We start from the raw sequence: 22,041 nt of genomic DNA, 5'->3' as shown, positions 1-22,041 counted from the left end.
TGAAGGTGAGAGAGTCTCTCGCGTGTGCTTCACCAGAAGAGCTATAGGTTGGTTCTCACCAGTTTGCCCATGTTTCTCATCATTGAAATTTCTCTCACCAGTGAAGAAGAAAGAAAAACGTGTCCAGTAGAAGAGAAGGAGGTGCAGACAATAATATGTGTATGTCTACTGACATTGTTGTTTGGGTTATTAAATGAGACTGAAACCGAATTGTCTGTTTTCGGGCTCTCAAAAGGCATTTGATTCACCATACTGGGTTTTTATATGACAGATGTTAGAGCACTTCGGGGAGAAAGCCAGCTTTGTCCAATAGATCGGGCTGTCATATACCAACCCAACAGGGTAACCATCAAAGGGCTGATATCTGAGTAGATACAAATTGTGCAGGGCACCAGACAGGGCTGCCCTCTTTCACCTCTGTTGTTTGCTATTTCCATCTGACATGCAACCTCCATAAAGGTCATAGAGAGGGTGTCTATGTAAACTTCTGCAGTATGTTGACTTTGCTTTTTATGGACAACATTATATTGTATGTCAATCAACCTGAGGTTAACTTATCCATGGTGCTTATGAATATTATAACCTATGGAGAAATGTGAGGGCTGCATATAACATGAGGGAAATATGGAATCTACCCCAGACAGCAAATACAAAACAATCATCCCTAGACTTTCTACTGTGTTGGAGAGAGTATTCCATTTCTTACCAGGAGATTATGGTGCATTGTTGTCCAGAAGTAGGGTGTGTACTCTCCTTAATAAAAAATCAGTAGATAAATGGATTCACAGCAACAACCTGCAGCAGATCTGGGTTCTTTTTTCTTTTCCAGCTTGTTTCCAAACCAAAGAGAACTTAAAGGCTCACGTGGCCATCTTTTAATCATAAAGGGGAAAGAGACGGCAACCTGTAATCGCAAAACGGTGGCTCCTCCTGGTAGTCAAAGATACGGCAAACTTAATAATAAAACCAGGTACATTAAGAGATCAAAGATGTGAACTATCATAATATTAGCAAATTAAGAGGCAGAAAAATGAGTTTTAGTTTACATATATATTTTTATCCTACTTAACAGAAAGACACGTGCTGAGTGGAAGAATGGAGGATAAATCCAACTACTTTATGGAAGTTTGAGTAAATCTCCCCTATTATAAAGGTAGATTCTTTGTATCATAAAATATAAAGGCAGCAATTCTACAAAGTAAGAGAACGATATGCAAACAATTAAATCAAGATATTGTTTACCCTACACAGGAACAGCATAACCTTACCTGGTGTAGTGTGGTCTATGATCCCAAAACCCACAATTCATATATGGGAAGGCAATATGACCATTTATTGAAGGAATAACATCTTCAATGAATAAGGTATTTAAGAATACAAGATCTTTACATACATACTATGGGTTAGTAAAGTGTTAACAGCAGTGGACATGATGTCCAAGGAAAAGGTAAACTCTGTTAGTTTTGTAATTAGGAGTATGTATATGGTTATAGAATGTTGGGGTGTTGTTTAGATAACTTCATGAGAAAATACGAAGTTTTTCCATAAAGTGTACAGTACAGTGTTGAAAACAGTACAGAACAAATGATTTAAGACTGTAGTATATTAAGTAATATGTAAATATAGATATGACAATATTTTAGGATAAGAGAGATGTATGTCTACCCTATACCCAAAAAAGTATGGTAACGCTATGTTTTCTAAATTCGTTTAGAATCAGTCCTGAGGAAGGTCTACCATCAAAAATACCGAAACGCCGCGTCGACTGTTTTGATTCTTTGTTTTTTAAAAAAATGAACTTTTTAAATGTGTGATCATGTGATTTTAATATTGTAAAATTGTGAAACAATTGTGATGTAATAAAGTGCAATATATATTTTTACAAGACATAGTGTGGAAAATACATCTCTCTCTCTTGAATTTATGCATGTTTTTTGATATACAATGTTTTTTTTCTCTAGTTTTTTAGAAATTGAATTCTAATAGTTTGAAGTTTATTCTTGAAATGTGTATTAGACTATTGCAAGCAATGCGAATGTGTTCCTAGGTACTCAGAAAAACTTTGAATTTCCCACAAGAAACTTAGGATACAACACTGTACCTTTACCTTTTCCGCCCAATTGATGGCATGCTGTATTATAGATAAATTAGTTTCCACTTGAGTGATGACTCTTGCAATTGGACATTGATCATCGGTCCATTCTCAGTGGGGACGCCTTTATGTTTTTTTAAAAAACATCTTTTAATCGAGTACACTGCTGGGTGGAAGCTATCTGCAGCCTAGATGCCAATTTATGTTTTGCTGAACACAGGATGGCTCAGAGAATCTGCTCAAATATTGTGCTATTTAAAGATTACCAAAGTACTCCCAGTTCAACAACAGGGAATGATTCAAGCATGTGACTGAATAAAATTGTTTTTTAAACCAGAAACAATAAGGATTTCTCATTTGTTTTTCTGGTGCAGTCTCTATATTTGAAATAAACATATAGATACTGAACCTGGGAAATATTATAAATATATACATCATGCAGCCTTAGGAGATCCGCTACGAAGATTAGCTGGGAATAAATCCTTCAAATAAGTTATACAACAATATCAAACTAAGAAAGGCATTGTGTTTATTTAGAATAGATGTAAGGAGTGAAGGCAACTATAACTTGATGGGATTTTAGCTGCCAGGGTGAAGGTTAATTTTATGACCCTGTGGTGTTCAAACTTCTCAGTTTCATTTACAAAATGATAATACATGTTGCGTTTGCCTGAATTCATCTCCAGGGCAAAATCAATGTGACTTACCTTTAATTTAACATTCATTAGGACTAGACGTAGGTCAGTTATGTTATATAATATTTTACTGTGAAATGTAACATGTTATTAAGCTCTGATTCACTAAGATAGCTGCAAAGAACAATTAAATGCCTGACAAGTTAGATTATGACATTTCGTTAATATTGGACCGCCCTACTAGCTGTGGCAGTCCGACCAGCGCCACACTGCAGCCCCCCTACAGTCTTATGAGTGTGGAGGTCGGATTGCCACAGAACCTCTGCGTCTGCTGGAGATCCGAGATCCTGCAGCTGTCGAGTATTGGTCAGGAGCTCTAATAAGCGGGCAGTGCCGCTGAGTCACCACCAAGCATATTAGGAGTTGTTTGTCCACCACCCTTTTTATGACTTTGAGACTGTCATGGCGCGAAGACAACTTAGGGGGCCCTATGAGGGCTCCCTGCTGCTTCTGAGCCTGGGGGTGCATGTGGTGCGGCACATGGTGTGCCCTCCTGGAACTGCACCCATGTTCTTCCATGCTGTGGCATGCATCACATGGTGCATGCCACATACTGCAGAAACGTGCATTCCCCACTCTCACTGCGGCAGTCTACATGTTAGGCTCTCCTATGAGCCTAACAGAACGGCGTGGTGGGACCAGCGGTGCACGGCCTGCCAGGCCAGGATTCAAGTCAGAATCCGGCGGGCAGGCGCCCCACAGCTTTGGCAGTCCTCCAGTAGATGATGCAGTGTCAGCCCCACTGGCAGACTGCCAAAGTCATAATTAGGGCCATAGTGTTTTGCAGAAGAGAGTTGATTGACATTTTTAATTTCTGTAAGACTGAAGAGCGCATCCACCTTGTCATATTATATGTAGTCTTACTTTATTTTTTAAATGTGTGTTGTTAATCAAGTGAAATCTACTTAGTTATTTGAACTTTTGTGAATTATGCTGTCATTGTATTGTTCAGTTTATGAACATTATCACACAATGACCAAGTACTATAATATAAATAATGAATATGATTTATATACATAATATACACAATTATTTTCTGATATAAAAGGTGTGTATACTGCCTTAGGAGGGTCTGTAGTACAACCCATTTAATATGCTGTGTGAGATTCCCTAGCAGGCAGTCATACTCCTGACTGTGCCTGTTGTCCCTTTTGCCGCAGATAATTTGGCTCAATATACATCTCTAAGGACATTCACTAGTGTGACTGCCAAACATGGGGGGCTTACTAAGTAATATAAGAATGATTATCCACTTTATTTTGTGTTAATGCAACTTCTTCTTTTTTTCAGTGGCATTTTGCACTTCGAACACTTGCATTCATGGCTCGTGTTTGCCATCTGGTACTTGTAGTTGTAACAGTGAATTCACAGGACCATCCTGTAATGAAGGTAAGCAGAAATAGGTGGTTGGAAAGTGTTCATAATGGCTACAATTAAAGGAAACCATTTAGGTTGTATATTGATCTGTATCATACACTTGTGCACACAAAATGTATTTGTTAGAACTGGCTATTTCTGGTAGGCTAAGGCTGACGCCAAAGCCAGGCAGAAACCACCATTCTAGTCAGGGCAAGGGAGTCACACGCCAAGATAACCCCTGCTCACCCCCTTGGTATCTTGGCACGAGCAGTAAGGCTAAACTCGGAGGCAATGTGTAAAGCATTTGCGCCAGCACACAACAGCAACAACATCCTAGGCACACCACAAAAGGGACTCCACACAAGGTTATATGAAAATAACTTTTGTATTGTCAAAACACATCAGATAAAAATCACACAAGTACATTGTGCCAACTGGCACGGGCAATATTCATAAGGGATTATTTATAGGACAGGGCCACATGGGCCACTGTCAGAATCAACACTTTTAGAAATAGCACTTTTAGAACTTAGAATAAGTATAGCACAAAATAACAGTTATAAATCACATCCAGTAACTACTGGGAACAGGTAAGTACCACCTGCGCAACCCTAAACACCTTAGGAGAAAATGGCACGCAGGGAACCAGGACCTCACTAGGACCACCTGTACTGGAAAGAACAACCACCTAAGAATAAAATACATTTAGGGGTATCAGCAAGAACACATTACACATGATGCCTAAAACATTCAGAGGTGTAGGGAAAAAGGTAAACACATGATGTATAAAAACACATTCAGCGGTGTAAGAAAAGAAAACACATGATGCCTAAAACATTCAGAGGTGCAGGGAAGGAAGAACACATGATGCATAAACCAACACATTCAGAATTGTAAAATCCAGGAAGACACATGATGCATAAAAACATTCAGAGGTGCCAGGAAAGAAAACACAACTCAATAGCGCAAAGACACATGATGCCTAAAACATTCCGAGGTGCAAGGAAAAACCACACAATTGCGCAAAACCTTACATAAGCCACTACCTGTGGCAGTCCCTAGGCCAACTGGCCTTGTTGGGGCTAGGACGCCCTGTAGTCCAAAAGTCAGGGGCCTAAACGGTGCAGGTGCCCACTACTTGCTGGGCACCTGGGAACATTCCAAGCGCCTAAACGGTGCAGCTGCCCACTAATTGCTGGGCAGCTGGGAATCACAAACTGCGACAGGGTCCTCACTGACCCTTAGGCGCAAACTGCGCCACTGCTGGAGCCACACAGGCTCTGGGCATGTCACGTGCCCCAAACGTTGGAGCCACACAGGCTCTTAAACAATTATGGCCCATGGAGCCCTCGAGGCTCTGAACAGATCCCTCGCAGGCAGGAGGGGGCGGGCACCGGCAATGTGCCCCGACGCCCCCTCTAACTAATATGGCCCCCAGAGCCTTCTCGGGGCTCTACAACAAATATGCCCCCAGGAAGCCTCTCGTGGGCTCCTTCACACATGGGCCTCTTGGCTCGACATAACCAATCTGCCTCATGGCTCTAGTAAAACAACTGGGCTGTCGTTGGAGTCCCACTTGGGGGACTCTGAATCACAAATGCCCCCAATGGTAGGAGCGGCCCACTCAGCACACGGGGCCGCTCTTGGCTTGGTGCCCTCACTGGCACCACATCCGTCACCTCCCCTCGGAGCCCTACTCACCGGCTCTGGCGGGAGAGGCTCTTCTTCCGCAGCGGCATCAGCGCTTTTCTCGGGGGTGAAGGCGGGGCTCTCCCGGACACATGGGAGCCTCGCTGCTCTCGCACCGGACTTCTCTCTCTCCCCGGGGCTCTCCCTTCACTCGGGAGCCCCGAGGAACCCGGTAAACAGCTTCCTTTCCTCCTCTCATCCTCTGGCCGGGGTACTGGCCAATCAGTGCGCGGCGGCGGGGACTTCCTCCGAAAACCGGAATTCCCGCCCCGCGTCAGGCCCTGCGATGCCTGGCTTCCCAATGGCGGCACGAGAGGGCCGCGGCGGTGACAAACAAGGGCCAAAATGAGGGGTGGGCACCCTCGGTACCACAAATAAGAGTAGAAACGGGGTGAGCACCCGCTAGGCAACAAAACAAATGGGGTGGCACTCGTAAATAAAAATACAACGATATCGGGCACAAAGCAGGGCGGCACCTGCAATTCCCCACGCAAAATGCGGGGCGGAGAAACGCTCCCACAAAGCAAAAAGCGCTCCCAAGCGCTAGGAAAGACAAATCAAGCGCTCCCAAGCGCCACAGCAAAGAAAAAGCACGTCCAGGTGCCAGGGGGGCAGAAAGTCCAGCAACAAAGTCCCTTCAGGGGTCCAGGGGCTGGGCAGGGCAAAGCAAAGTCTCCCATCACCCCAGGCAAGGCAGAGGGGTCCCAGGAAGTCCCTCAGCAGCCCAGTCATCCAGGAAAGTCCATCAGGTGTCCAGGGGCTGGGCAGGGCCCAGGGATTCCCCTGGGCCCAAGCAGCAGCATGCCCCTGGTAGGATTCAAGTCAGAAAACAAGAACATTTTGGAAGGGGACACAGCCCCTTCTTATACAGAGAAAAGGCTTTGAAGTCTTTGTGCAAGTGGGCCCTGAACCCAGTCTAAACCAGTTCTTGGGTGTTGCTGGAGCCCTTGGGCTTCCTGGCTTCCTTCTTTCTTTCAGTATCAGGGACAGAGGTGACAGTCGCCCAGCGGGGAGGTGGAGCCAGCATTGTGGCAGGCAGGCAGAGCCTCATTCACTCCCAGGTGCTATCTCCTCCCACTTCCCTGGCAGCAGATGCAGCCTTTCATCCACGGGCTGACTCAGACAACCTCCTGGGGGCTCCCCAGCCCCTGTCATCCTCAAACCAGACAGTCAATCCACAAGCAGGCCCAGGCACTCCTGGGCCAGGCTCACCAGCCAATTACACGCCAGCCACAGACTACACAAATATGCCAACTTCTAAAAGTGGCACTTCTAGACTAGACACAATCATGCCGCATACACCATTACGCAGCATTCAGTCTCACGAGTTCGCACATATCAAACTCGATCCTGCACTCCCCACACATCAGAAACTACCATTGGCATACATATTCCCCATTCATTCCTATGGGAGGGCAGGTCACTCACCACACATACACAGAGAGCTCACGCACTTTACACTGTACCACAGTGAAAAAGAGCGCAAAGGCCTAAAACCATCAACACTAGGTTCCAGAAACAGGCTAGGAAACAGCTAAAAGTTTCGGGGTGAACCTGCCAAAAAGGGCCAGGTCCAACAGTATTCATAGATTTTACATTGCCAGAAACAGGGCGATTATAAAAAATGTTTTAACGGTGGCATACATTTTCTTTGGAAGAAAGACTACAGAATGCAAAGATTTTGGAGTAACAAAATGATGGGAATAATAACATTCAAGGTAATACAAGTGTGAATAGTGAGTTATACATTGATGTAACAATTATATCAAAGCTTTGGATATGGGTAATATCTAAGGCATAGAATACAATAAAGAGAAGAGATAAAACTAGGAATAGAATAGATTAAGTAAATAACTAGGAATAGGTTGGGGTAGGGTGAAGGAATTTGGATTAGTAGATTAAATATTAATGTTATAATAATAAATGAAAACCCAAAGTGAACTCTCGCTGGACACTAGGTGGGTTATGTCGACACTGTGGCTTTGTGCAATGTATTCTGTGCATCCAAAGTCATGTGAATGAATGAAAGTATTTTACTGAGTGTACGTTTGCCCTCGTATAGCATGTCCTGGCAATGGCAAAAAGAGAGAGTTCTGAATGGATGGATGCTGAATGGAAACAACCACAGTAAAAGGGGCAGCACTGGAGTGTAGAGCACCAGTAGGTATGTAGGAAGTATAAAGGGATGTTAAGCAGTATCTATGGAATGAATTACAGAGGACTTTGTGACAGAAGAAAAGGGTTTTGGAAAAAGCAAGGCTTCCAATTGGCAGCCAGCTCAAGTTAATAATTTGTTGTTGAAACCGAGGGCCATCTTGAGTCGCAGCCGGCATGGCTCGCTGGTGAGGTGTCGCAGGGTGGATTAATTTAAAAATAATTATTTTTAAAACATCAAACTTACCTTTCACCCATCAGGGTTCTGCGTCTTCACTGTGGGAACAGAATGCAGACAGCCAGCCTCCCTCCCTTAGTCCAATCATAACGCTATTGGTCGGCACCCGCCTAGCCAGCGGCTTAAGGTAGCCTACATGGAGACGGGCAGAGTGCCCATGACTGGTTTGGGAAACCCTAGGGGGCCGACCAAACAGTCTTTGTGCACTCGGGAGTCGGCAGCACACCACTCCTCCCCTGCCCTGGTTGCAGAGCAGCCCCGCCCACCCTCCAGCCCACAACCAAACATAAACTGCTAATAACTAGAAGTTATTACCCTTTTATGTTTTTGCTTCTCACGCTGCAAGGAAGCAGTGGGGTGACACTCCTCCACCCAAGTGGAGGAGCAGCCCCATGCCATCTTTTTTGCAATCATCCTGCAATGAACGCCGCCCAGTGCGTGACAATAATCATTGTAAATACAGACCCCTGTCAGCAAAAAGTTAGCATCCCACATTGCACTTTCTTTTTTCCTTTATCTTTTTCTTCTCAGAACCACTAGATAGTGGTAATGTATTGCAAAGCAAAACTACATTTTAGAATTCATGTTTAAAAGCTGATTTATATGTATACAAATTGCTGCATAGAACACATTTTAAAATATTTCTATATTATCTCCAACAAACACACAAACTTCTCCAAGTATTTCATACATATCTGCACTCACAGGCAAACAATAAGTACTAAAGGGATGACACTGAAATGCTCTAACTATTTCTAAAAAGGGGCTACACTCAAATAATAAATCATGATATATAAATATACATAACGATTAACATGAAATTGGGTCCTCTATTACTTTCCCAGGGTTTGAGTGACATTTATAAACAATTCGGTGCAAATGTTACCAGACCTCTCAATGGCTATACATTGGCCCATTATGTATTCTCTCTCTATACATATGGATTTAAATCGGTTCATATGTATAAGTTGTCCCGACTTTGTAGTTATAGAGAGGTCAGAGTTTCAACAGGAATACATTTTTTTTATTAGTTAGCAACTTTGCTGATGTTTGACGATTCTGAAGTTCATTCACCCTTGGCTACATCATGGTAAATTCTCCACTTATTCGTCAGGTTGGGTCCAAGAAAAAAGGAGGCGTTCCCAAAAATACAATTTCCCATGTTACATCCCCAAGAAAACGTTGCTCTCCCATGAAGAAAAAAACGAGCAATAGCTGATTTTCAAGAAATTAGCATTTAAAGAAAGCCTGGGTACTGTTCAGGCATGAAGGGTTAAAGCTCAGAAAATGAAAGATATGTCTGGACTCGTCCTGTGTAATCAAAAGCTTAAACAAATAGGGCCTTCTGATTGGCCCAGGGATCTTTTATCTCCTGTGAGCCATGTTGGTACTACGGTGCCGGTACTGCAGTGCCAAGTAACCTGATTGGCTAGTTGTAACTCTGAGCAAATTGTTCCTCTCAGGGCCATGCGTGGTGCGGGAGTCCCAAATTAAGGGATTGGGTGTATACTCAAGTTTGAATATAATTAAAAACATAAACATTCACTCAAAAAGACAACAGTTTTGTTATTGTTATAGTTAGGTATGTTAATAAGATCATAGCTTAAGTTTTAAAGAAAACTGAAATTCAGTTGAAAAAACTAAGTTTTAAAGTGACATTATAGTTAGGTGTAGAAATTAGACAAAACCTAACATGTACAACTAAAGTACTTCTGAAATTCACATGTTGTAGTTTACTCAGCTAACCATAAGGCCCTCCTTCACCCGCAGGCTCCTGCCTGCGCCTCATCCCTGGTGGTCTAGTAGCAGAGCGTCAATGCTCTGCTGCTACAGATGCTGTTCTGTCTCTTTTTTTGCTTTTTTGTCCCTGTTTCTGCCTTTTCATTTTCTTTTCCGCTTTTCTCTTTTTTCTTTTCGATTTTCTGCCTCTGTTTTTTGGCTTTGCCTTTCTTTCCTTTTTTCTGTTTCCTGCCTGTCTTACCCTTTGCCACTCCTGCTGCTGCAATCCCCCATAACTCTCCTCCAGAGTCTCTTTCCACTCCCATGTTTTCCCGTCTCCCAGCTATCCAGCTCCCCCACAGCACTACTGTATGTCAGCCGCTGTGCAGCAGGGCAGTTGGTGTGCCCAAGGCAAGCTATCTGCGCCCATCTTCACTTGGACCACGCACAGCGCTAGGGACCCTGGATCTCGGACCTTCCAACGTTACAACACCAGCACCCTCCTCGCCCTCAATCCTGGATACCACTTCCCCTGCCACCTAGTGTCACCTTAGCAGACCCATGGACCCTTTGCCTACCAGAACTGCAACTCTGCCTTCACCCACGCCAACACGCCAGCTCTTAACTAGGTCCAGCCACACCAGTGAGGTAGCATTTTTAGAAGAAGAAGTAGGGGAATAGTGGGCAGTAAGAATTTTGTGGATCTCCAGTGTATCCCAGAATTTTACAGACATGCAAGGAAAGGAGTGATTTTAGGCAGTGTTTGAGGTATGCAAAGCATTGTGGTTAAGAAAACTTCATGGGATACACGGAAGATATACCACCCTAGATTACCTTCAAAGTCTAGTTTTCTGAAATGTCTGGGTCTAGTACTTTTTTTCCAGGTGGCGACCTACCAAAGCCCAAAAAGTGCAGCCATTCAAGTGCAAGTGGGGCAAAATTGAGATTAGCTGCACTCTCCTAGTCTATATGTAAAACCGACACCCAAAATAATCTAATATCCTCTTCCTTGCCATTGGGATGGGATATGTTAACCTGCAGGAGAGCAAAATGACTGTTGAAACTTTAGGGGTGAGGGTCAGGCTTGAGGGCCAGGCTTGATCTCACCCCACCGCATCATTCCTATATAAAAATAAATGGAGTCAGGGGATGGATTGGTGTACCACACATAGAGAGCAGTATACATATCCCAGGGGTGCCCCAAGAAGCACAAGAAAGTTTGGGGGAAATGGTTGCATTTAGTTGGATGCTTTGACATGAATGAGTCATTAATCTGTTATATTGCGTAATCCATGGTGGTATGCCCTCTCTTGGCCGGTGTTGTTGTTACAGTGTGTTTATGTGTTCAAAAATCAATAATATTTAGTTTATAAAAAAAGAAAGTCCTGCTATCCAGTGGGTTTACTCTCTCCCACGGACACATTGTTTAAATGTTTAAAAACAATACAGTCAATAAGTAAGATCAAACACACAAACACAATAAAATTCCCACACCAATTTTAAAAGATTGAAATATTTGTATCTTTAAAATGACACCACAGCAACAAAAATCCAATATAGGGAACCAGAGATATGGTTCTTTAAAGAACATGTTCTAGTGCTTAAAAATCACTACCGCCATTTCCGGACATCTGGGCATGTTTGACCGGACAAAGTCAAAGTTTGAGGTCCACCGAGATGGAGTCCTGTTCAGATACACCAAGCAGGAGTCCGCTGTCAAAATGTTACCTTCGCACTTGAAAACGTTTCTGGAGCTTTGTCTGCCAAGGACCCTATCTGCTCTTACCAATCTGGATTTGGTGACGGTTCACCGGCTTAACTTTCAGTGAGATTTTGGTCAATCCCTGGAAGTCAGACCTCCGGAGCTCTCCAGTGGGACAAACCTGAACTCTGGGCTGAGTCGGGGTTGACGGTGGCTGGCTTGGCTCTTCTGGACCTTTCTCACAAATATTTTCCAAACTTTCCCACACTTCTACAGGTCCTTCCAGAAGGTTCCAAGTGCCCACAACACAAATCCAAGGGTCTCAAATTACATAGATGGTCCTTGGCATGCTTGGACTTCACTTCTCACAATGCTTTTGCAACTTGTAATCACTTTCATTTGCTTCTGTCTACTGATTATTGCACCACATGTATTCTATACAAGAATAATGTTGGGTTATTGAATATATTGAAAACATCCCACTGTGTATTCTCTATATATTTCTCTGAACACTAGTAAGCATGTGTGACTGAGCGATAGGTTTTGATCTGTTTGGACGATCCCTGTGGGATCAGGGTTGTCATGTTTAGTGGTTGCCAGAAACCATTTGGAACATGGTAATTTTAGAGGGGCTTATGGTGGCACTGTGAGCTAGCTGGTCTCTAGGCCAACATATCATGTGGGGGTGCCCAGAATCAGTCTAGGCACCTTGTAGTGTAGTTCCTATATTCCCAATAGGCTCTGCGCATTGGAATAATATATTCAGCAGTGTAGACGTTGGACTGAGGTCGACTAGAACTTTACTGACTATATTAGACTTAAGGTTTGCCAGCTAGCTCAGAGGTCACTAGAAACTTTCTCGAATGTTCAGGAAGGAATTAACTTTCCTGATTAGACAAGAAGGGATTAGCTTCCGACAACCATATAACATGACAACTTTGCTCCCTCAGAATAAGAGTGTATCTCTAGAGTCTTGTGAAAACAATAGACAGCTATTTCACTCAGTCAAGTGTGCATACTTAGTTTCACCAGAGTGCAGAGAAAAGAGAGACGGGCGTTTTCAATAAAAGGTGTTATTTATTGAGCAGTCTTCTTCCTCATGCAAGAGAAATGAATTGCCACAATTGCAATACTCATAGTAAAGTAAAGTGCGTACAGTAAAAGGAGGATTATAAAATAATACTGTAAAAGCATTGATATGGTTTCTTAGCCATATGATACTTTAAAATAGATACAATATATATACATATATACATTGACTAACGTACTCAACTGGTGCTTCTAAATACGCCTACCCCGGTGTACCTGACTTAAGCCTAATACGTGGGAAGGAGTAAGTAAGTAGCAGTTTAAGTTAAGTTTGTTTTGCCAAGAATCTGACTCAAGAATTCTCTTTAAGGGTTTAGTCAGCTCCGTACCTGGGTAATTAGAAAGCAAGAGGTCTTGTATCTCTCTCTCAGGACTCGATATCCCAGTAACCCACAAAGGTATATGGAAACACTGGAGCTGGATTTGTCGGCAGGAGAAAAGACAGCGTCTCTCTCAGTGCGTCAAAAGGGAGGGGCAGCGTCCGTGGGTTCTCGCATCAGCTGGGCTCTCGGGCAAGTAGATTGCTGCTCTGTTCCAAAACCACCACCGTGTGTTTGCTTAAGGCAACGTTGGTATATTTATACCTGAAAGGTGCTGGGTTTGACGTAAGGTTGGACATAAGACGTCAATAAAGATGTCACTAAGAACTGGCCGTTCTTACAGTGCTTTACAGGAGTTCTAGGACGAAATCAAAACAAAAGCAAGGGGGATTTCCCAGGTTGCTGGAGGTTTGGTTTGTTTAGAGAACTCGTTGTGCTTTCTAGGAGTCTGGGGAAGTAGCCTGCATGGGCTACGACTAATATGGATATGATTCCTTATGCCTTTATAGGGATATTATTGATTATAGCCGAACAAGGGCATACAATAGAAATATCGATTTTGGTTCCTAGATAAAAACACAATACCAACTCCACGATCTAATGTCCATCATTACTAAAACTAAGCAATAGTAAACATTTAAAGGTGCATGTGTATTCCAACCCACCCCAAAATAAAAAAATTTGCATTTGAAATGGTGCATACGAAATACATGAAAAAGGATTATTGGTACTGTACGCTTTTCAGGCAGTGTAATCATTCAGTAAAAGATGCATATATATATCAGCATGAATGATTTGCGAAATTTACACATGAAATGGCTCTTAATACAGAAATGAAGGTCGAGACCATTCCATCACATATAAATACAGTTGCTGTAAATGTGCTAGAGGCTGAGGTAATATATTGTCTCTAGAGTTCCTAAAAAAAGAAGCTCTGTTCTCTAAGAATAGTTCTACTTTAAGCAGAGTACATTTGCCAGAAAAAAGGTAAATATTTTGAAATTGGGAAAAAATAATTTCGTTTTCAGGGGAGAGAAAAATAATATAGTTCCAAATATTTTCAGTAGCTTTTGTTTATCAAAGCCGAAGGCCGAATTCAGAGTTCAGGGAACGCTGTGTACTAGTCGCTTAAAAGTTATTATTTTTGTTCAGGGGAGAACATCATTTCAGACAGACTTTCAAAAAAGTGGTCTACCGCTTCAGGTGAAAGTTTGACCAAGTTGGAAAATGCAGCAACTGTGCAGTCGTGAGAATTTGAATTTGAATTTGAATTTTAAAATATTTATAAAGCGCTCTTATACCAGAATCGGTTTCATGGCGCTAGGTGGCAGAAGATCAGTGGAAGCAGGGAAGAGGGCTAAGCTGTTGCAGATCTGGAAAACAAAAAGGTCTTGAGATGCTTGCGGAATTCCAGGTAGGAAGATGACGTCCTAAGGGCAAATGGGAGAGAATTCCAGAAGGATGGAGCCAGTACTGCAAATCTGGCCCCACCGGACTTCTGTTTTCTGAAGCGAGGGACTGACAAAAGGGCCAAATGAGTGGAGCGGAGTTCTCTGGAAGGGAGATAGGGGGAAATGGCTTCGCACAAAAAAATGGGGGCGTCCCTGATCTGGCCTGGTAGGTGATGCATCCAAGCTTGAAGAGGGCCCTCTCCCTCACTGGGAGCCAATGGAGGGACTGCAGCAAGGGGGTCGTGTGGTTGAACCTGGAGAGTCCGTAAATCAGGCGAGCCGCCTGATTTTGAATCTGTTGGAGCCGACGGAGCAGGTAAGCCGGCGCACCGTTGTAAATAACGTTCCCGTAGTCAAGGCACGAAAGCACCATGGCCATGAGGATAAGTTTGAGTGCAGCGGCTGAGAAGAAGCGGGAGACCCTTCGAATGATCCGAAGGGAGAAGAAACAGGCAGACACAACTGCATTGGTCTGCGTGTGAAGGGTAAGCATGGGATTGATGAAAATACCCAAGGTTTTAACCTTGGAAACAGGAAGAGGGGGAGGGCCAAGGGCAGAGGGCCAGAAGGAAGGGGACCAGGGACTGCAACCACCCCCCGTCAGGACCAATTCGGTCTTGTCCGGGTTTAATTTTAGGTGGTTGCAGTTCATCCACCCTTGGATAAAAAGCATAACCTTCTGGAAGTTAGAAGCCGAGGAAGGGGAAGAGGAGAGGTTGAAAACAAGTTGGAGGTCGTCGGCGTAATTGAACACCGAGACCTCCATCTGCTGTAAAGAAAAAATGAGGGGTGAAATGTATAAATTAAAAAGTAAGAATGATTGCTATAATCGATGTCAGGATCAGCAATGCTCACAGAAGGTCGTACCTGGGTGATGTTGCTCTCATCTCGTACTTCACTACCCCCTAATCGCAGTGGTGAAGTCTCAACGAATGCCGTCATCAGAATGGGTAGCCGCTGGGGACAACACGATGCATGAGCCGTTACAGGACTTAGCAAAGTATCTGTATCCAATGGTACTGCTGATGGTAGTGTAAGACAGACGTCCAACATGCATTCTTCTCCGCATAGCATACATCGTAGCACAGGTAAGATGCAATTCTGCCAGATGGGTCTGAATGAAAGAAACCAGGTCCTATTCAGATCTCTTAGCCGGGCTAATCCAAGGACTTTAGTTATGCGGTCCCGATAGCCTATAGCTAGGATCGTTTCTTCCATCGTTGCTGGAGTCTTGTCTGCGACTTGGCTTGCCATATCGGAGCAGAAGTATCAAAAATAAAATTCCTGCTACGAGTCCCAAAAGGAGTGGTAGGCCGTCAAAGACCGAATGGACAAAATTAGGAAAAATGCCCAGAACTGTTTTGACGGTTTGAAGGGTGTTAACAGACCAGAAAAAATTGTCTTAAATATATGTGGGATACCACTGGTATCAGACATATTTAGGATTTGGCTTAGCATTTCTGCGAAATGCACGGGGCAATTTGTTGATAAAAGGCTATGTATCTCTGCCGTTGTCCTTGCAACTTGCAGATCATACGTTTCTTTTGATGACGTCAAGGGCACAGTTGTCTGTAAAAGAACAGACTTTATTCTGCTTAAAGTATCAATTCGAATAGAAGAGATATTCAAAAAAGGCTAAATTTTCGCCTACGTGTCTGGAGTGCTGTTTGGATACAATACTTGCATACAGCAAGTGACCATGGAACTAACGCTCACGAGATAAGCTTTTCCTGGCACCATGCCAGAACAGCTGTGGTCCACTATTAGAATATAACTCCCGTTAGAAAGCCATCTAAAGAATGGCTCTATTTGTGTTGCAGGTGTGCCATGCTGGTGACATGAAAGGTTATTTGAAGTCCCCTCTCAGGCCCCATGCAAGTTAATACCTTGACACAGAAGTATACCGCTCAGTGATCTTTTACAATTGTTACCACTAAGAAATACATTCTGTTCCTTTTCACTATAACATGTGTGTGTGTAAGGTAATTTCCATGATGACTTAATGTACCCTTTACCCAACCTTTCATACTGGCCTGCTGGTGTATACTCTTGACAGTATTTAAATTGGAAAGTTGTTATCGGAATTGTTATTATTCCGTGTATTACCCATTCAATGACAGGTCTTTCTGACATTGTCAATGGTAATCTCTCAAGTTTTTCAATGCTCAGAATCGTATAGTCTGCTCCTTTTTGTGCCAAACTGATTTGTGTATCAGTAAGGTTAAAGATAGAGAATAATGACGTTGTGTTGATTAAACGCCAGGGCACGTAGCCTGAACGCAGATTTTGCAACATCCAGCCAAGCTGTACAATAGAACGTAATTGGGACTGACTGTGTTGTAACATTAGTGAGTCCTGCTCTATTACATCAATAGCAGATGATACAATACTGTCCAGTGAATGTATTCTGGAAGACAGAGTCATTAACCCATTGTCCATAACAGAAAGTGATTTTTCCAAATGAATACAGTCAATTTTCCGTATTTTCTCTGCTGTTTCAATTTGCATTATTTTCCAAGCTTCGTTGTACGCAGCGTATACACCGGCCACTATGAAACGTTTTTGACGCTGTTTGCGTGGTCCCATTATGAAATCACGCAAGTCAGCACCGTCTTTAAGTAAAGTCAAGTGTTGCTTAATTTCTGCCAGTGTGGATTTCTGTAGCCATTCGAGGCAGAATTTTCCTGCACTGTATGTTGTAACTATCCCTGGATGTTGTCTCTGGGAGTATCTAGGGTCTGGCCTGGTCAATTTGAACCCCTGTAATTAGTTCAGGAATCTATCTTGACAGTTATTTGTGTCTGTGGGCCAGATCAACCATTTTTTCCAATCAGGATGTGTTCTGTTTTGGTTAACAATATGGGATACGTCTATCTCAACATCTGTAGTGCTATTACTGTCAGGTGTTGGCTTTGGAATAGACGGTTTGTTTAAATCTTTTATCTTGGCTAGGCCAAGACAGGTTGTCTGTTGAATGGTGTCATTCAAGAATATAATTTGTTCTGGGATCATGCAGGCTCTAAACAACAATTCTATACCTTGGACCTGCCAATCTTTGGTACCCCAGATGGTTTTTGTTTCAATGTTGTTTTTCCAAAAATCAAAACCAAATGTAGTCATTTTTTCATAAAATGTTTCTGAATAGATTAATTTAGTGTTTGTCAGCATTGTTTTCATTCCTGTCTTATTTTGCATTTTAAAATAAAACGTTTCAGCATCACTTGTGTTAAACCCTGAGAAGTATGGGAATTTCTCGTAAAATGTTTTTGAACTGCCTTTTGGTGGAGTTGCACAATGTTCCCATTGATTATAACTAAAAATATTTCCAGGCTGAGCAGATTTATGCAAATAGTGATGTGCAAAGTGGTTGTAGCAATACATTTCTTCATAATTTGATGAACCCTGTAAGTAATCATGTTCTGTAAATTTTGCTGACATTACTAAATCTGACATCATATCATTAATGCTTTCAAAGTCCCAATCATCAGAGAATGTACTCGGTTTTACAAAGTCACTTAATGAAACCTTGCACTGGTGTGGATATTTCAAGTGCTCTACCGGGCCATAGATTTCGTAATCAGTATTGTCCCAAGCTACCCCACCGGATATTGGATTGGCTGTGACATTCACGGATGATAGTTCTCTTTTCTCGATGTGAGATGACTTGTGTGGCTTTAGGACCAAGTTCATGTTCTGACTTGCTGTGTCCATTGTACTGTATTTTCCCTCAATGAATTTTCTCAAACAAAGAACCATGATGAGCTAAAGCAGGAGGAAAAGTACACCTAACACAATCCAAAATTCAATCCATGGAGAAATCAGATAGGTTTCTTTGAGTTGATGAAAGAGTTCTGTTGCTTTGTCTTTAAAAGTTTTGTTGTTGGCTGTTCTTCAGGCTCGCTTGGATCCTCAGAAAAGTCATCGAAATTGATGAAGTAGCCAGATGCAGTTCTGTCAATTGTTGGAATCGCTTCCGGGTTTTCATTTGCTTTTGGAATTTTCTTTGTTTCATTAGCATAGGCTGAAGCTACATCGTTGTAGACTGGTGTTTCTTGACGAACTGTTGCAATTTGGGTTGCATGAGGCAGAAGTTCCATGGCATTATTGCATAGTCCTTTTTTATTCACTGCAGGTTTATCAAATGTGATTAGTCTCTCAGTTTGAACCTTTTGTATTGTAGGAAATTTTGGTGTTCTACTACTTCTTGGGAGTCCACTGGGCCTACTACTTATTATTGGCCACATGATTGTTGTTTTACCAGGTCGATGGATACAACTCGGTTCTCCTTTTTACCAGCAAGGGGCGGTAGTACAACTGATCTTGTTCCGCTGACAGCTAAGACAGGTACTGCTTTTCTGTAAGAAGGCCCAAATTCCTTCTTCACCGCGATCTTGTCTCTGACCAGATCCCCAATCTTTGGAATCCAGACAGGCCTTGCTGGGACAGGTGGTTTATCTTCAGTGGCTGTTGGCTGCTGTTTTAACTTTACGTTGCTCAGGTCTTTTCTTGTTTCATTTAAGTCCTGTAAAATAGCCAAACGATCCTTGATATCAAAGCATTTTTCTTCTACCACTGAAGTCTGACTATCTAAGTCCTGAATATGCATTCTAGTACCGAACAATAGTTCGTATGGACTGAAACCTTTTAGAGAATTTCTTGGCAGATTGTTAAGATTGCGTTGGACACTTGTTAAGTGTTGGACCCACCCATCACCCGAACCTAATACCCTCGCCGTTGTAGATTGCTTTATGTCTCGGTTTTTTCTTTCCACAATCCCATTTCCCTCAGGATGGAAGGGACAAGAGTACCACAATGCAATGCCCATGCTGGTCATGGCCTCCTTATAAGCTCGAGAGCTAAAAGCAGGACCTTGGTCAGAATGTAGCATGCCAATTGCGTATGTGCCGATATAGACTCGCAAATCTTTTATAACAGTTCTGGCGTCAGCCGAGCGCTGGTGTCTACATTTTTAAGTGAATCTAGTCTTAAAAATTAATGGGATGCATTTTTTTGCGTATAGATAGCCTTATGCTATCTAAACGAAGAGCCATGGCAATACTCTGGCCGGTTCGCAACTGCGATCTCTCTTGCAGTTTGGACAGTTTATTGCAAATTTGTGTTGTTGCAGGTTCATTCCCGGCCACCAGTATTCTGATTGTAATTCTTTCAGAGATTCATTGATCTTCTGGTGCCTTAGACCTAATCCCATATGTGCTTCTTGAATCAAGAAGATTCTCCTGTTCGTGTTTGGAATTACTCTATCCCCCACTCCAGGGATTCGAGCAAAAAGAACGGAGTTTGCATCGATTATGTATGTATAATTGAGTGGATAGTTCACGGGTAATGCTGCACAGTCCCCTTTTGAAGACGTTTTTACCACCAGCATGGTTTCCCCGTCTATGTATTTTTCTGAATTTTTTTTGTGGCTACGGAAGCCGGTTTAGTTGCTTCCGCTGTGGCTGTGTCAGCCAATGAATTCCCTGCAACGTGAACGCCATCACGCTGATGACTCAGTATATGTATCACGTGAGTCTTTTGTAGTTTTTTCTGCAAAAGAACTACCTGTTCCCAAAGCTTTTTATGCTTTATTGTGGCACCTGTGTCATCTTTGTAACCGTTTTGAACCCAGTTCTGCAAATCATTATTGTAAGATTTGACGCAGTAATGCGAATCGCACACTACTAGTGTGGGGAATTCGCGATCGGCATTATCAAGCGCCATCTTTAAAGATCTTATTTCAGCTCGCTGAGCCGAACAGTTTCTGAGTGATTCAGTTTTGGTAATTAACGGTCTGAATTTACCCAAGCGCCAGCGACCTTTAACAATCGCGCACGTTGCGTTGTAGGAATTCTTCTCAGTAGTGTTGTGCAAATCTGTCCATGTAGATTACACATTTGTACTGTTTGAGAGGCAGAATTTCGATTGGCAGAGGATATTCTTCTTCATATTCTAGATTTTCTAGTTTTTTCATTTTCGGGTCAAAATAGTATTTCACTTTTTCTGTAGCAAGAGAATGTTCCCATTGTATCCATTTTGGATCTAATGCCACAGTAGTTAAATTGCGTGGGCTTGTTAACGTCTCAAAGGCTGATTATGCTGTTAAAACAGTTATCTGTCTGGCTTGGGCTCTTTCTTTTGCTACAGCTGTTTGAACCGCATTTACAACATTTTCCGCAAGACTGAATGTTTTTTCAGCTTGTGTGTACAAGTGTAATTTGTAAGCTATTGGTACCTTTTCTCCCTCATTAGAGGTTAGGTACATGAATCCGCATCTTCCAGGGATGACTCTGATTACAAGGTTGCGTATGTTTTCGCGAGTTTGTAATTTTGTTTTAGCTAACATGTCTGTTTGCAATGATCTCAAAATTTCTGTGTGTTTTTGAGTCCAATTGATTGGTTTAATATCATAGAGAGGTTTAACCCTCTCTGCATAATTTAGAATGTAAGTTCTCCTGAAATTCAGGAAACCTAGTATTGATTGTAAGTTCTTCAGCGTTTTTGGTGCTTGGAGTACAGCGCATTTCTCTAAGAAATTGTCTGCTAGGCTTTTGCCTTCACTTGATAATTCATATCCTAAAAACAGGACAGTTAGATGGGCAATTCGTGACTTTTTAAAGTTGAATTTGTAACCCTCTGCTGCGAACCCAAGTATTATGGTGTTCACTCTTTTCAATTGAGTATCCAAGCCATCATCTGTCAGATAGATGTCATCGACATAAGATAATGCTTCATCATCATATATTTGTAGTAACTCTGTCACTCTTGCTGAGAATAATCCTGGGCTATTCTTGAAACCCTGTGGGAGTCGACAAAAATTCTGCGACCCCATTATTGAGAAAGCGGTCAAATACCTGCTTTCAGGTGCAATGTTTTCACAAAAGAATCCATTAGAGATGTCTAATGTTGTTTTGTATTTTTTGCGCACGATGTTATTCATTAGTGCTGCACTGTGTGAGTTTTGTACTGCAAATGTCTTGCAACATGAGTTAAGGTGTCTGTAGTCTAAAACTAGACTATATGAATTGTCTGGCTTGGAGACAGGAAACAAAGGATTGTTCATTTGTGAGGTGCATGTTTCAATCACCCCCTGGTATTCAAGTTGATCTAAGATCTCCCTGACCTGTTTTTTTAGCTTCTTGCTTAATTGGGTACTGCCTTTGTGCAGTTGGTTGACAGTTTAACTGGATTTTGTGAGGAGGAGAGTCCTCATCCCATCCTACATGATTTTTATATAATGCAGGAGCTTGGGCTACTGCCCATTTTCTCGCATATGTATATTTTTTATGAATTGAAATGTGATTTGAGAAGGCAGGCATAATCATTTCTTCGCCATGAGGGCACTCCCTAACAAATTCTGGTGGCCAGTCTTTCTCAGCTAAAAGGATGTCATAGCCTTTGGAAAGGTTATCCCAAAATAGACCCCTTACTTTCCTACTCCTATCTCCCTCTATACGTAATGTTATCTCGTATATTTTATGAGGTTCGCTAACTCTGGTATTCGCAGTTTCCACCTGAATGTATTCATTCGTGTCC

The 22,041-nt window shown here is 42.5% G+C and overlaps 1 protein-coding gene across 2 annotated transcripts in view; it reads left to right on the top strand.

The window, feature by feature from the left end:
- Positions 1-22,041, top strand: part of LOC144807916 (uncharacterized) — a 503,122-nt gene that overhangs the window by 126,087 nt on the left and 354,994 nt on the right. For both annotated transcript variants that reach the window (XM_078673509.1, XM_078673507.1), the window contains one exon: positions 4,078-4,176. In XM_078673509.1, coding sequence (XP_078529635.1) covers positions 4,078-4,176 — 99 coding nt within the window. The remainder of the gene's footprint in view (positions 1-4,077; positions 4,177-22,041) is intronic.

Source organism: Lissotriton helveticus, chromosome 1_2 (assembly GCF_964261635.1).
Source record: "Lissotriton helveticus chromosome 1_2, aLisHel1.1, whole genome shotgun sequence".
Classification (NCBI taxonomy): Eukaryota; Metazoa; Chordata; class Amphibia; order Caudata; family Salamandridae; genus Lissotriton; species Lissotriton helveticus.
The sequence above is the reverse complement of the archived record's forward strand: the minus strand, read 5'-3'. Positions and strand labels throughout refer to the sequence as shown.